Source organism: Tetrahymena thermophila (genome assembly GCF_000189635.1).
Source record: "Tetrahymena thermophila SB210 genomic scaffold scf_8254428, whole genome shotgun sequence".
Taxonomy (NCBI): Eukaryota; Ciliophora; class Oligohymenophorea; order Hymenostomatida; family Tetrahymenidae; genus Tetrahymena; species Tetrahymena thermophila.
In genome coordinates, this window is record NW_002476209.1 from 287,313 (window position 1) to 301,626 (window position 14,314).

The 14,314-nt window shown below is 20.8% G+C and overlaps 3 protein-coding genes across 3 annotated transcripts; 2 read left to right on the forward strand and 1 right to left on the reverse strand. All coding sequences in view use genetic code 6, as the record gives it.

The window, feature by feature from the left end:
- Window positions 1-1,915: 1,915 nt before the first annotated feature.
- TTHERM_00535980 (GMC oxidoreductase family protein) lies at window positions 1,916-3,565 on the forward strand (the record flags this gene model as incomplete). Its single annotated transcript, XM_001023507.1, has 1 exon — window positions 1,916-3,565. The coding sequence occupies one exon, from the start codon at window positions 1,916-1,918 to the stop codon at window positions 3,563-3,565; it is 1,650 nt and encodes a 549-aa protein (XP_001023507.1).
- Window positions 3,566-4,454: 889 nt separating this feature from the next.
- On the reverse strand, window positions 4,455-4,781 carry TTHERM_00535990 (hypothetical protein; the record flags this gene model as incomplete). Its single annotated transcript, XM_001023508.1, has 1 exon — window positions 4,455-4,781. The coding sequence occupies one exon, from the start codon at window positions 4,779-4,781 to the stop codon at window positions 4,455-4,457; it is 327 nt and encodes a 108-aa protein (XP_001023508.1).
- Window positions 4,782-10,125: 5,344 nt separating this feature from the next.
- On the forward strand, window positions 10,126-14,243 carry TTHERM_00537010 (cyclic nucleotide-binding domain protein). Its single transcript, XM_001023511.3, has 12 exons — window positions 10,126-10,860; window positions 10,959-11,007; window positions 11,112-11,161; window positions 11,218-11,382; window positions 11,445-11,518; window positions 11,581-11,951; window positions 12,006-12,414; window positions 12,477-12,529; window positions 12,601-12,653; window positions 12,782-12,922; window positions 12,979-13,397; window positions 13,458-14,243. Exons 1-12 carry the CDS (start codon window positions 10,168-10,170, stop codon window positions 14,083-14,085), a joined length of 3,105 nt encoding a protein of 1,034 aa, XP_001023511.3. The 5' UTR covers window positions 10,126-10,167; the 3' UTR covers window positions 14,086-14,243.
- Window positions 14,244-14,314: the final 71 nt, after the last annotated feature.

Below are 14,314 nucleotides of genomic sequence, written 5' to 3' on the forward strand. Positions count from 1 at the left end.
AATGATTTTCAATAAATTAACATAGAAATGTGTTACTTTATTAAATAAAGAAATCCCTATTAAATATGTTGTAAATGAATAAGGAATTATTTATAGGACAAATTTGTTTGATTCTTGCATATTTAAATTTAAAATTTAAAAATAGATTACCTAACAAATTTGATTAATATCTATTATTAGAATTTAAATCTTAGTACCAAAATATCTAGTTTTAAAACTCTTTAGTCATAGTAAACAAATAACTAAACTTTTTAAATTTATGTAGTAAATTTATAAAAAGTTAAAGTAAGTAAGTAAGCATATTTGTTTTTTACTTTCAACTTTAAATTTATTCTGAAATATTTTAGTTTTTTTTTAAAAAAAATAACAAGAAAATAAATTTTTAAATTTTATAAATTTCTTTTATGTTATTTTATATTAAAATTCTTTATTTTGTCAGTAAAATAAATAATTCCAGTCAATATCTTAATTAATTAGAACTTAAAATATATTTAATTAAATGACTTCTCTCATACCTTATTTTTACTTAAAGATGATATAATTTTAAGGCTAGTAACTTGCTTTTATTTGTAAATTTTATAATAAATGAATAAATAATAGTATTAAAATTATATTAAACTATTTTACAAAACTTAAACTGAATTTTTATTGAAAATAGATTGGATTTTTATTTTTTAATTATATTTTTCAGTGAAGCTTAAATTAATAAATGCAGATATTTAATCATTATTGTTAGATTTAATCAAACTCATTTATAAATATATAAAATATTAAAGTAAAAAGTAAGGTCTAAAATATATAATTGATAAATAATTAACTTTGACTAAATTCAGCATAAAATAAAATCAAATTTTATATCAATTTTAATTTCTCATTTCTGTAATTGATATTTTTTATTTATTTAAACATTCATCTTTTTACTCAAATAAATTTTATAAATTTTTAAAAATAAACAAATTCATTTTAATGGAAAATTATTGTAATCTAAATAATTTATTGTTTATATCTTTAAAAGTGTTTAAAATCAAAATATTTGAGGCATAATATTTACTAAGGCAAACAAATTAATAAAATTTATTATTTCTTATTTATGAATGTGCTTTTTTCAAAATAATTAAAATAATTGTAATAGATTAAATAAAATAATGAAAGGAAATTTAAAAATTAATTACTTTTCATCAAGACCAAAGAAAAATATTTACATAGCTTTTAAAAAAACATTTATTTTTAAATGAATTGAATTTTCTGATTTTTAAATTAATAGATTTAGTTTAAAAAACATTTTTAGTAAATTTAATTATTAATGAAAATAATTCTAATATGTTTGTAATTAAAATAATAAATAGCTCGGCATAAAATTTATCAAGACTAATATTTAATAATTTTTATTATTTATTTGCTAATTTGTTTCTTTCAAAATAAACAAATTATTGTCAGCAAATAAAATGTGATTTAAACTCTAATTATGTAAATTTTTTACAATTTGATAAATTTTCATCATGATTTAAGAAGATATTTTCATAATTTTTATTTTTAATTGAATTGAGCTTTCTAATTTTTTGAAATAAATATAATTAATTATTTTAATTGACAATCTAATTCTTTTGTAATCAAAAGTAGTAAATAATTTATTCATTAAATTTGAAGATGATTGTAATCAAAATTAATACCACAAATACAATATTATAAATTATAGTTATTACACTCGTATGCTTTATTTGTTTTGAGGTATAATAGACGATTTTTGCACAACAAAAAACTTGATAGATGACGAAAATTTGATTAGTTTATTTAAAGTTAATACTTTTTTTGTTATTTACTAGTTTTTGTTTTTTGTGTCAACAAATTTACCAAATACTTTGACTAATATTTGATTATTTAATAAATTTCAAATAATAAAAATAAATTAAAAGATATGAGCATGTAAAAAACTACTGTTGACTTTTTAATAGTTGGGGCAGGCTCTGCTGGCTGTGTTTTAGCTAATAGACTTTCAAAAAATTTAAGCCAAAAAGTTGCTTTAGTTGAGTACGGACCTAAAGATAATAGTTCTCTGATTCATTTACCTATTGGTTTTCCTTTACTTATTGGATAATGGGTTGGCAAGAAATATATCTATCCTAATTTAAGAAGCGAAAGTGAGAAAGAATTAAATGGAAGAACCACATATTAGCCTAGGGGGAGAACACTAGGTGGTTCTAGCTCTATCAATGCTATGATTTACATTCGAGGCAACAAGTATGATTATAACCTATGGGATTAAGAGGTAAAAGGAAAAGGAAATTGGTCTTACGACAAGGTTTTACCCGTTTTTAAAAGCTTAGAAAATAATCAACACTATATTAATAATCCTTATCATGGCAATAAAGGTGAACTAGGTGTAACTACTCCATAATTTGTTTGCGATACTACAAAAGAATACTTAAAAAGCTGTTAAGAAGCTGGCATTAAAAATATCGATGATTTTAATGGTGATAGCTAAGAAGGATCAGGAATATATTAAAGAACCATATTTAATGGTGAAAGATGTTCAAGTGCAAAAGCCTTTTTGACTAAAGATATTAAAGATAGAAAAAATTTAGCTATCCTCACTGAATTAAAGGCTTCTTAAATTATTTTCGATCACCAGAAAAATGCTTAAGGTGTTATTTTCATAAATTCTAAAGGAGAAAAATAATATATCGAAGCCTAAAAAGAGGTGATAATTTGTGCTGGTGCATTTGGCTCACCACAGCTTTTGTAATTATCTGGAGTAGGAGATGCTAAGGAGCTAAGCGAATAGAATATTAAAGTACAACACAATTTACCTGGAGTAGGTAAGAACCTATAAGATCACTTAGATATCATAGTTTAAGCATATTTGAAAGAAGGAGATTTAGGTAGTGTTCATCATTCAGTTTTAAAGGAATAGATAAAGCATGGTATTAAATACTACTTTAAAGGGGAAAAAGAAAACAGTTTCTTTTCATCTAATTTAGGTGAAGGTGGTGCATTTTTTAAAGTAAATGAAGATTCCCAACATGCTGATACCTAATTTCACTATGCTCCTTGCATAGTTGTCGACCATGCATAGAGAATTGAGTATGCTAAAGGAGTTACTTTACACTCATGTTATTTGAATCCAAAAAGCAGAGGATCTGTTAGTCTAAAAGATAAGAACCCTCTTTCGTATCCAAAAATTAAAATGAATTATCTTTCAGATCCAAGAGACTTGCAAATGATGGTAAGAGGAGTTAAAAAAGCGCATTAAGTATTTACATAAACAAGATTTAAAGACTTGATAAGCAACTTAGGATAAATAACTGTTCAAAATCCTTCTGATAAGTTTTGGGAAGATTTTATAAGAGCTAAGGCAGAAACAGTTTATCACCCAGTAGGAACTTGTAAAATGGGATTAGATGATATGTCTGTTGTTAATGAAGAGCTTAAGGTGCATGGAATAAATAAATTAAGAGTAGCAGATGCTTCAATCATGCCCTACGTAGTGAGTGGCAATACCAATGCTCCAACTATGATGATAGCTCAAAAGTGTGCTGAAAACATTATTAAAGACTATAAATTATGAGCTAATAAATTTAAAACAAACTAAGTTAATTTAGTATAAAAATATTTATGTCATATAATAGCTTTTATTTTTTATGATAGTTAATTTTTAAATAAAACTAAAAAATAAACCCTGAATTCAAATTAAGGTTTTGCTTATTTAATTTTTGTAATGAATCAGCAATTTAAAATAAATACAAATAATTAATTAATATAATTTAAATTAAAATGATTAAATTAATCATAAAATTTTAAGTTAAAAGTGGAATAAATGCATAAATAAATATATTTTTAACTAAATTATTTATTAATCAAAGCCAATTTAATGAATTTTATAAGCCTAAAAATTTAATCAAGTTGAGATGAAAAATAAAATATATTTCTTTTTTTGTTATATTAAAAAACATGCTAATAGAAATTAAATAAAATTTTGAAATATCTTAAACGTGAGGAAGGATGAATGAATGGATGGATGGATGGATGGATATATATGCAATTTGGATAGAATTAATGAATTATTTATTTATTTATGTATTTATTTATTTATTATTCTTGTTATTGAATAAAAAAGTTCAAAAGAATTATATTAATTTGCTTGTTTATTTCAAAGGTTTTTTGGTTATGAATGAATGAGAAACTAGATAAAGTAGATTATCAACATAATAATATTTTAAGTATTAACATCGAAGTAATTTAAGAATTATTTTCAAACTTCTCCCAAAGAAGAAAGCATTTGATTGATTATCTGCTTTAGTATATCGTTCACTCAAATTCAACATTAGCCAATTTTAAAATCTCATACGCGAATGTTTTATATAAAATATAATGCCTTTTAATAGCAATTTAAATTCATATTAATATTTCGCGGAGATTTTGCTGATTAGGCAAAGTAAATATAATGTTGAGTATAATCACTTGCGAATATTGAAAAGGAATAAATCAGTATAATTAACAAGAGCATTTCTAGTTTATTGTTTGCATTTTTCCTTATCAGTTTTACCTTCATCAGCTCTTTTAAGACACTCTTAAGTTTTATTTTCCAAAAAAGCTATTCTATATTCAAAATTTTTTTGTTCTCTTTCAACTTTTTCGACTACCTACTCCATGCAGTTGACGAATTAATCAACATCATTATATGACATGCACTTCTTCTCAAATGTTGCTAATTCATTCTTTAATTTTTCGTCAATAGAGTCAAATACTCCCTTTAATTCTTGTTAAAAATTTTGATCTTCCATTTCTTTGATATACTATTTCCTTGTATTATATTATATATTGAGATATTTATTTAGAAATTTCTTTTAGGGGTGTTTTCTCTAGCTACTAACAAAATATCTGTTTATTAATCATATCTTTTGATTTCAAAATGTATAGCAGTAATTTTAATCATATATCATATGTGGAATAGAAATTTTAACTTCTTTGTACTTTATTTTATTAAAAATAAAAATTTTTTGTTATTTCTAATTCTAAGATCAATAGTATCCTAAGCATTTACAGAAAATTTATAATAATAAAGCTCTTTATTGTAATAAAAACCTAATCTATCTTTTCCAAAATTTTTAGCTTAATATTTTATCTCAAATTGAAATAATATAAACTTATGAAAATAATTTTGACATTAATTATTTTTTTTAAATTAAAATTATAAAACCTCAAATAAACAATAATTTTAACTAAACAAACTATCAGAATAAATTTTAAGATATTCGAGCTTTTTTTATAAATCTAAAAATAGTTTAAAAAGATGGAAAGTTATTAATTATTTAAACAACATTTAATGCTTAATGATATCATCAATTTCAAAAAAGCCTTTTCCATTTTTTATTTAAAAATAGTAAAAAATAGTCATTTTAATAAATAATATAAATTCAATTTAAATGAGATAATTTAAACCTTACAAAATAAATAAACTTAATTTAATTTTTTTAAGTAATGATGGTCAAATAAAATTTCAATTATTTTCAAATAAAAGTTTAAAATATAAATTAAAATAATTCAATAAATAAAATATTACCTTTATTTTGCTAACTTAAATAAAATAATTTATTCTTAAATTAGTAAACCTAATCGATAATAAATATTGCTACTATTTATATAAGATTACCTATCCAATAAATAAAATTTGACCTTTTATTTTACTAACTTAAATAAAATAATTTATTATTAAATTAGTAAACCTTATCTATAATAAATAATAGGTAATAAATATTACTATTATTTAATTATATAAGATTCTAGGAATACATAATTTATTATTTTAAGAATAATTAATTTAATTTTTAATTTGCAAATTTTCTATAATTTAGATAAGTCCATTTTATTTTTAATTTTTTAAAAATTATTTCTTAATATAAGAATTTTTATTTTTTAAATATTTAAAGTTTTCATATTATTATTGAAATTTTTATCTTTATGAGATATTTAAAAAAAGAATGAAAAAAATAATAATAAAAGTTATATTTTTTTATGAATCTAAAAATACAATTCAATACATTCGATAATTGTTTTATAAATATTTAAAAAAATTATTTAAATGTAAAACATAAAAATTATTAATTGAGTAAGTAAAGTTTAACTAACTTATTGAAATGATATTAAATTTTAAGATTTTAAAACAATAAAATAATATTATTTTATTGATTGTGACACTAGATTTTGATGTGTCTGTTACTAAGATTTTTATAAATATTAATATATTTTTTTATATCCTTTGTAAATTAAATATTTATTCAATATTAGGTTTTAAAATTATTTCTATATTAGCTTAAATAGATAAAAATACAAAATGATAACTACTGAGTTGGCTTAATATTTAATTAAGTTGAAAATTCAAATTCTGGCTTGAACCCAAAGGTTTGTTATCAGTTGATAGATAAATTTTAATTGACTAACTAAATAAAAGGCCTTTTAAAAACAAAAAGAAACACAAAATTAATTTATAATAATTAGCAGACTTTATTTTTTATGAAATTATAAAAAATAGGAATTTAAAAGCAACTATGTTCATTTTTGATATAGATGAACCTAATACCTTAATAAATTAATCTGATTCTAACAGAACTCTTTTATAAAATGATAATAAAAATTAAAAATTTTTAAACAATAATTTTACAGGGAAGATTAAAAAATTTATTTGGAAGAAGAAATGAATGTTGAATTAAATCATAATATGACTGTTAGTGAAAATATCATATATTATTTAAGATTATTAATGAGTAATGAATAAAATTCTAACAATCAATTTATACTAAAATCATCAATACCATTTTTAAATAATAAATAGCTGAGTTACTAAAATATTAAATTTTAAATTCAGAGTTAGTTGATAAATATAAAAATTTAATAAACAAATTTCCAATCCAAGTGGTTTATATCTTTTATAAAATAGATTTAAGATAGGTTTACATGAAAAATATGTAGATAAATCACCTTATTAAGCAAGTAACAAACATAAAACTTAATTTATAAAAAAATAGAAATGTTTCAATCTACATTAAAAAGTAGAATAATATTATCATAATATAATATTAATTTTAATTTTTTGAAATCAAATTATTCATTTCTTTTTTTATTTTAGAAAGTTTATAAATAATGAATATTAATGTATCAAGAAAAGAATTTATTTTGAAATTTTATACCTAAAAAAGATTTTTTATATTTTTTTTATTAATTCTTTTTCTAAATATCAATCAATGATATATAAATTTTTTATTTCAATTAAAGGTAAGAGAGTTTTTATAATTGTGATATTGCATCTATCAAATTACTAAAAATATTTGTAAATTATAGCTTTTCTCTAGGTATCAATAATAATCACATTATTTTAAAAAATTAAGTAACAAAAAGTATAAATTTTTAATGTTACACTTACACAAAATTATTAAAGCTTGTATTTTTTTGTTAGATATAGTTCACTTTCTAGATTGCTCCTTTAGGCTGATTTCTCTTATTGAGTCAAATTACTTTACACAGAAAGAAATTTGGAACAATAAAACAGATACGCTATGATATATTTTGTTTGATAAGAAGTTTATTGGGCTGTAGTAACGATAACCACTTAAGAATATGGTGATATAGTATCATTTCCCACCTGTAATAAATTGCAATTTTTACTTGTTTAATTAAATTAAAATAATAACAAAAAACTGATAAATTTAATTGACTATTAATTAGATTAAAAGCTGTTTGTAATAATTTTCATTCTAGCTTCTTGTGGTTTATTTTGATACTCTATCAACTTAACTGCTAAATTAATTAAAGATGCGAATAAAGACAAAGAAAAATAAAAATAATAAATACAAAAGCTTGAATGCTTCTTAAAGTAGAGAAATATAAGCAAGATTTTGAGAAATAAAGCTATTGAAATTTTCTAGTACAATTTTAATTGGAAGCACATATGGAGAGAATTAGAGTGAATTTTTCTTAAGTTAAATGAAAAGTTATGTTTGATAAGATGTTTCTCTTGACATTTACTTAAAATTTTTAATGAACACAACTCTTTTAATCTTTCTTCAAATCTAATAAAAAGTCATTTTAATCATATTAAAGAATAAAAAATTTTTCCTTAAGAATTTTTTTAAACTATTTTTTAAAATTCCTCTTAATTTTTTCAAAGATATAAAAAGGGCGATAAATCTGATATAATTTACTTTAATTAGAAGGTGTAAGTAAAAAATTTTTCACTTTTAATTTATTATTTAAATTTTTTTTTTTTTGAGTTAATCTTATAATTGATGGATTGCGTCAAACGAAATTAGGTTCTTATGATACTGTAAATTGTCTTTATAAATTATTTCAATTATTATTTTTTAAATTAAAGAAATATTGCTTCATAAGGCTTATAGAATTTTTAAGTTAATAAAGAAGAAGAAAAAAAATTACGAAAATCAAAACTTATGCTGTCGTCACTTATATTGAATTTGATTAATTTATTAAATTGACAAAAATATTAAATCAAGGTTATTTTAGTAAATATGAGTGTAAGACTAACTTAAAATAATTATTTCTCTCTAAAGGAATCTTATTGCTTTTTGCTAGATGGTATCAATTTAAAGTAAAACTAAAATCAATTAGAAACTAAATATTTTAACTAATAATTCTTTGATCATCAAATCGTAGTATGCTAGCTAATTTAATATATGCTTAGAACTAAAAAAGTTATTGAAAATTACAATTCTTACCAAAAATATTTGAAACTCCCTTTAAAGAGAAAGAAAAAGATACTTAGCTGGAAAAAAAACTTTCAATTCTATATAAAAAAATTTAATTGTATTTAAAAAAACGAATAAAATGATGATAATTAACTTAAATAATTCTAACAAGTTGAAGAGTGAATTATATTGAAGGCTTCTTTTACTGAATCAAATTAATGAATCAGAGAGCAAGAATTTTCCCTATCTATACTTTTTATTTTGATTAAATTAGATGCATTTAATTTTTTTATTAGTAATTAAGTCATTAAAACAGCAAAAATAGAGTTTTCTCCATTTAAACTGTAAATGTTTGTGTTATTACTTAATTTAAATCTGATATTTGACTTTTTAAAACACTATTAGCTAAAATAATAATTAAGGCGTTTATTTATTCTAGGCTTCTTAGCAGGTTTAGCAATAATTTAATTGCCAAAAATAGTATGAATAAACTAGGAATTATAATTATAAGATAAGAATATATAGTAGAGAATTTCTTTTTAAGGGTGATTGGAATTCTAAAATGAATACTTAAAATACTCACTATAAAGAATAATAAACTAAAATGATTGAGCTATATAAAATATTAAAGATATTGAGATTTAGATGATTTGAAAAAATGTAAATATAAACGAATTTTTATCTAATTTTTAGATGAAAATTTTTTACAAAATCTAAGTTAGGATAATATTCCTACAAACGGTAAATTGCAATAATTAGCATTAAATAATTTTAAGATTATGTAATATCAGATAAGGCAATTATTTGGAAAACCAAAAATTTAAATAATATGAAGTATACTTTTGTCATAATAATAGAAACGAAGTTCTAATTTATCATAAAAAAAATCTTAATAATATAAAATTATTTTACAAAAATAGGTAAAAAACATAAATAATTTTAGTAAATTAGATAATAGAACTAAAATAAATTAAGTTAAGAGCTAAAAAAAGTGAAATATCTAACAGTCTTTGATAAAAAGTTAATTAACAATTTATTTCAATGATTATAATTTTCTATATTACGAATGTTTCTATCATTTTCAAAAGAATTATCTATCATACACAAAAAATACTGTTTACTAATAATGATAAAAATATTTAATAATTGAATTTTAAATTTTAAATTTTTTTAAGATAAAATATTTGTCAAGGCATTTTATTTCTTCTATAAGTTTACTGTTTAAATGAACAAAGTATTTAGTTAATAAGATTTTTTAAAATTATAAATTGTAAATTTGATCCTTTTCATATACTTTGAAGAAAATTTAATTCTTGCAATTTAAATTAATTGAATCAACTAAGTTTTCTTATTTAATTATTGATATATATTACAAAATTAATTTACATACTTATGTTGACTTATTTATACATAATTGATATTAAATTGCAAAAAAAACTAAATCAAAATTTAATTAATTTATAGTAAAGCAATGGATTATATGCATTCAAACGGACCTTTAAAAAGGTAGACTTTATTTATGGGTCATACAACTAAATCAATTAATGTTGATGATCCTATACCATTAGAAGATGTAAATGAAAGCAATTATCATTAGGGATAGAAAGATGGAAGCATTTATTTTGAAGATAAAACAGTCCTTTAAGATGACAGATCATTTTGTGATGTGGCGTCAAGAAATGAATTTTCTTCAAATCAATCTTAATAGAATATAAGAAATGTGATATTTGAGATTAATAATAAACTTAATAGATACGATGAAAAGAGCGATAAATCTAAAAGAATATCAATTAACTAATAAAAATGCTTATAGAAATAGCATTAAAGTGAGAAAAGTTTCCTTAGTAGTCCATAAAAAATCTGTAAAGTAGAAAATTTAAATGAAATTCAATAAATATAAGAAATAACTAATAATTCAAGTAAATACAATCATGAATCCCAAACTAATTAAAAAATAATAAACGTTCCAAAATCCTACTCAATATTTGGGTAAGTAAAAATTAACTTAATTGTTAAAAAATTTGTGAACAAATTAATGTAGACCTTGGATTCAAATGTGTTTTAATAGATTCCAGAAAAATAATTTAATATTATCAATGATCCTTCTTTTTGTTACTAATTTCATCACATGAATGATTTATCAGATAAATAGAAATCTTAAATTGTAATTATTGCTTGTTAATTATTACTATTATTTATTTATTTTTTTTTTTTTTGCTTACTTTATTAAAAATTTAATATTAATAATATAAAAATTAATAGGATATGCATAAATCTTTAAGCTAAATCTAATTCAATTATAGCTAAAGAGGTAAATATTAAAAAATAAACAAATTATTCTTATTCTATCTAAATTTATTGACTTAATTATTTATTCTTACCAAAATTTATATCCAAAATTTTTAATTAAAATAGTAAATTCGCTGAGTAGTTTTTTGAACAGTTCTAACTATGTTTTCATGCCAGTTAGTTCATTAAAAAATATTAAAAATAAAAATTCACTCTATTTTTTAATTTAAAGGAGTCACTAATAGTATTCGTTTGGAATGTATTCAATCTTTTGATGATCATCTACAATTCATTTGAAGCCATTATTTTGTTAGGCTTTAATAAAAATACTGTTTATCCGTTATATGTTGAGTCTATTGTTTTTTACTTTTTAGATTGTCTAATCTAAATGAACATTGTATTATTCTATTTAACTAATTAATTAATTTAACAACTAGATATAAATTATTAAACAACTAGGCAATATTTAGAAAAGGGCAGATAATCACATAAAGAAAGATTATAATTAATACATTTATGAAAGAACAGCTTATGTAAATTTAAACTCATCATTATTCTTAATAGTATAATTTTATTATATAAAACTATGTTTCAGCTACACAGTACTTGGGATGATTGGTATTATTTTATCTGCAAATTTTAAATACTGTAAAATGCTTTTTCTTATTCGCTCATTGCAGATTCCAATAATCTATCGTGAAATAGAAAGCAAATTAAATATAAGAATTAAAATGAAACATCAATCTGAGCTTTTGAAGCTTATTTTTTTTATACTTTCAGTTGCTCATTTAGTAGGATGCTCATTTAGATTTGTTGGGTTAATGGAAATTAGCTAGGGTTATGATAAAACTTGGTTAGGTGATAGTGATTAAGATAACTGGGTTTATGATTATATTAATTGCATATATTGGGCAGTAGTTACTATGGTAACGCTTGGTTATGGTGATATAATTCCAATAACAATAGGTAATCAATTAACTCAAATATCAGTTTAAATAAATTTTTTTGAATTAATATTAGCTGAAAGGTTCTTTACTATATTCATTGTGTTAATATCATGTGGAGTTTTCGGTTACTGCATTAATCAAGTAGGCATGATTATTTAATCTATAGGTAAAGAAAGAGAAAATTTTAATTAAACAATGGATAAGTTAAATATTTTTATGAAGGAGAGAAAGTTCAACCTATAAATTCAAATGAAAATCAGAAAGCACTTTGAGTATAAGTTTAGGATACAAAATAAAAACTCCATATAAATCGATTAACTGCTTGATTAAATGCACGAATCGCTAAAATATGAGACCCTTAAAGAACTTTACAAAAAAATGTTATAATAAACATCCATCTTTATTGGAAACTTTTCTGATGTTTGCATAGATGAGCTCAGTCAATATATTTAGGAGATAAATTTAGTACCAGATGAGTTTTTGTATAGCTTTTAAAATAAATATATTTTAATAATAGACTTATTTAAATTCTTTTTATTAAAAGGTATTAAGCTGAAGAATAATCTGATTTAATATATTTTGTTTTGAAGGGAGAGTGTAAATTAATTTTGAGTTATTCTTTAATCATTTAATTATTGATTAAGTATAAAATTAATAATAATTAATAGTTACAGTTATTCCAAAAGACGATCAAGTTAATCGCATTTTATCTATAGAAAAGGTAATTTTTATTTATTCATACACAACAAGCTTACTAAAATTTTGTATTATATTTTATTAGCTTCAAATTTTTGAATGATCTGTAAAATATAAAAGTATTTTTTATTCATTTTATATTTAATTTTAAAGAAAGGATCTATAATAGGATAATATGAGTTTATTTCCTAGAAATAAAGAGAGTTTTCTGTGAAATCAAGAGATTTTTCTTGTGTTGCAGTTATAGATTACTAATCCTTTATCAAGGTCCTTTAAAAACATCCTAAAGATTATGTAATAAAATTACTTTATTATTGCATATATACTATTTTAGTTATAATAAAAATTAGGAAACATTTTGCTTTATTAAAGATAACATTTAATTTTGTAGCTGCCTTAATAAAACAGATATCAAATGCTCTTTCTGTTAGGTTAATGATCACACTATAAATTACTGCAAAAAATACTAATTCATTCCTAATATATTGAATAAAATTAAAAACTAGAAATCAACAATTTAGCTTTCAAGATAATAATTTAGCAGAAAAAAGAAATTTAAATGGAATTCTTTTAAAAATATTTATTAAATGAGTTTTTATGCTAATAAGTTTCTTGAAAAATTATAAAGTTAACAAAGACTGTAGTAATAGTAATAATCTGACTCGTCTTTGACAGAAGATACATCAAGCTAGACTGAAGATATTAGAATTATTGATAGTTAAAATTAACTAGAATAATAATATGTTACTTAGGTAACATAAAGTTAGAAGTATGACAAAAATTTTTTATTTTTATAAAATTTACAAATTTATAACATAACTATTTAAAGGAGGGCTTCCTTGGTATTAGACGATATTATTTCGCCAACTAAAAAAAATCTAAGATAAGTTGGTTCAAAGCTACCATCTACCACATAAATAAAAGAAAATGAACCTCGTGCATCTACTAAAAAAATATCATTTATTCTAAGCACAAATGATTTAGAAAATGGATAAGAAATTTAGATATTGGATAAACCTGAATATACAAAAAATAATTTAACAGAAAAACAACCTCTATTGCACTCATAATTAGAAAATATGTATAAATCTGAGAAGTCACCAGTACTAATTCGAAGAGAAAGTGGGAAAAAGGAATTGACTATGATGATTTCTTAAAATAAATTAAATTAGGCATACTTGATAAATTAATTGAGCTAATCAGGTACCTAGCATGAAAATAATGATTTTGATTTAATGAAAGAATATAAAATTTATTTTCCATCATAAAACTGTGTGTAAATATTGAAAGAGTATAATTTAGCAAGAAAAAAAAAACTATAAAAAATGAAAGTGTAGACAAAGACTTCATTCTCAGGTATTAAAAAAAATTAAAAAACAATAGATTAAAAAAATAATAAAACGAGCAGGACCTCTCTCCCTTCATAAATACAGTCTTAATAATTCTTATAAAAGTGAAATATAAAAATTATTTTTTAAAGTTTTGTAAAAAATGTATTTTTTTCTAATAAACTAAAAATTATTTTTATTTCCTTAAATTAATTTTAATTTAATTTAACTAAATAATATCAATATATAAATATAAAAAATTAGAAAATACAATAAAAATGTCACAATGAAATTATAATGTTTATATTATTCTTATTATACAATTATATATGTAATTTCAATTTAATAATATTTAATT